This window comes from Ambystoma mexicanum, chromosome 1q, assembly GCF_040938575.1.
Source record: "Ambystoma mexicanum isolate Mex_15411 chromosome 1q, UKY_AmexF1_1, whole genome shotgun sequence".
Lineage (NCBI taxonomy): Eukaryota > Metazoa > Chordata > Amphibia > Caudata > Ambystomatidae > Ambystoma > Ambystoma mexicanum.
The window spans coordinates 258,937,764-258,939,136 of NC_090922.1; the positions used below are offsets into that span (position 1 = coordinate 258,937,764).

The following is a 1,373-nucleotide window of genomic DNA, read 5'->3' on the forward strand; positions in this document are numbered from 1 at the left end:
AGATATATCATTTGCTTTCTGTTTTTTTAATTAATGTTTTGTATTAATGTGATTTAAATGTGATTGAAATGTGAATTTGTAAAGGTTGCAAACACACACACACACACACACACACACACACACACACACACACACACCTCTCTCTCTCTCTCTCTCTCTCTCTCTCTCTCTACCAATTGCTATAAGGGAAAACCATTTTAATAGAAACATTTGTAAAGACTTTTATTTGTTCCAAAAAGAAATTATTTTGCTCAGGACCCTTTTGAAAGCCCCCTTAAACTCATTATTCCGAATACTATAGACAAAGGGGTTCAACATGGAATTAACCACACTGTACAGCACACTGATAATAAGATCCTTCTCCAGAGAATAAGCAGAGGCTGGACGGATGTATGTGTACAACACTGGGCCATAGTTCAGTACCACCGCTGTGAGGTGGGAGGAGCATGTAGAGAATGCTTTGTACCGTCCCTCTGTTGAAGGCATCCTGCAGATGGTGATGATAATGAGGATGTAGGAGATGGTGATACAGAGACAGGGACTCATGAGAAATACTGTTGCCTCGGTCAGAAGCAGGAGCTCATTCAGAGAGGTGTCTGAGCAGGACAGCTTGAAAAGAGGTGGTAGGTCACAGAAGTAGTAGTGTATCTCATTGGATCCGCAGTAGGATAATCGTGCTGCCATAACACTGTGTGTTCCAGCATGCAGAGAAACAAGGATCCAGGATCCAGCCACCAGCCTTGTGCGGACAGCCTTGCTCATCAACATGGCATAGTGGAGCGGCCTACTGATGGCGAGATACCGATCCACTGCCATGATGGCCAACATGAACCCTGTCATGTTACCAAAAGTGGTGAAGAAATGCAGCTGTAGGAAACACCCGTGGAAAGAGATGCTTTTCTTTTCTACAAAGATACTAGCAAGCAGTTTAGGCACTGTGCATGTTGTCAGGCAGATGTCCACGCAAGACAAGATACTGAGAAAAAAGTACATGGGCGTGTGGAGATGAGTATCCATCCGGATGATGAAAATGATGGTACTATTTCCTGCTAGGGCCAGCAAGTACATCACTAGAAAAACGGTAAAAAGTATTGGTGAGTGCTTCGGAGGCTCTTGAAATCCTAAGAGGATGAATTCGGTCACGCTGTGATTCGCTTTCTGCATCATCTTCATAAATTGAACCTTTGAGAACAATGGTTTGTACACGAGTAAGTAAGCAAGTCATCAAACAAACACCATTTTATTTAAAAGTCTATCAGTTGACTGGAAATCATTTGGCCATAGTCTGCTAAAATAACAGAAAAGTAGATGATAGTTGAATCACACGTAACCCACTTTTACATGTTTGAACTGAGTTTACAAGACATCCTTAA

The 1,373-nt window shown here is 42.1% G+C and overlaps 1 protein-coding gene across 1 annotated transcript; it reads right to left on the reverse strand.

Moving 5' to 3' along the window:
- Positions 1-222: 222 nt before the first annotated feature.
- Positions 223-1,164, reverse strand: LOC138554953 (olfactory receptor 1f45-like). Its single transcript, XM_069642603.1, has one exon. The coding sequence runs from the start codon at positions 1,162-1,164 to the stop codon at positions 223-225; it is 942 nt and encodes a 313-aa protein (XP_069498704.1).
- Positions 1,165-1,373: the final 209 nt, after the last annotated feature.

Coding starts and splice junctions, on each gene's coding strand:
- LOC138554953 (XM_069642603.1), bottom strand. CDS start 1,164: ATGCAGAAAGCGAATCACAGCGTGACCGAATTCATCCTCTTAGGATTT.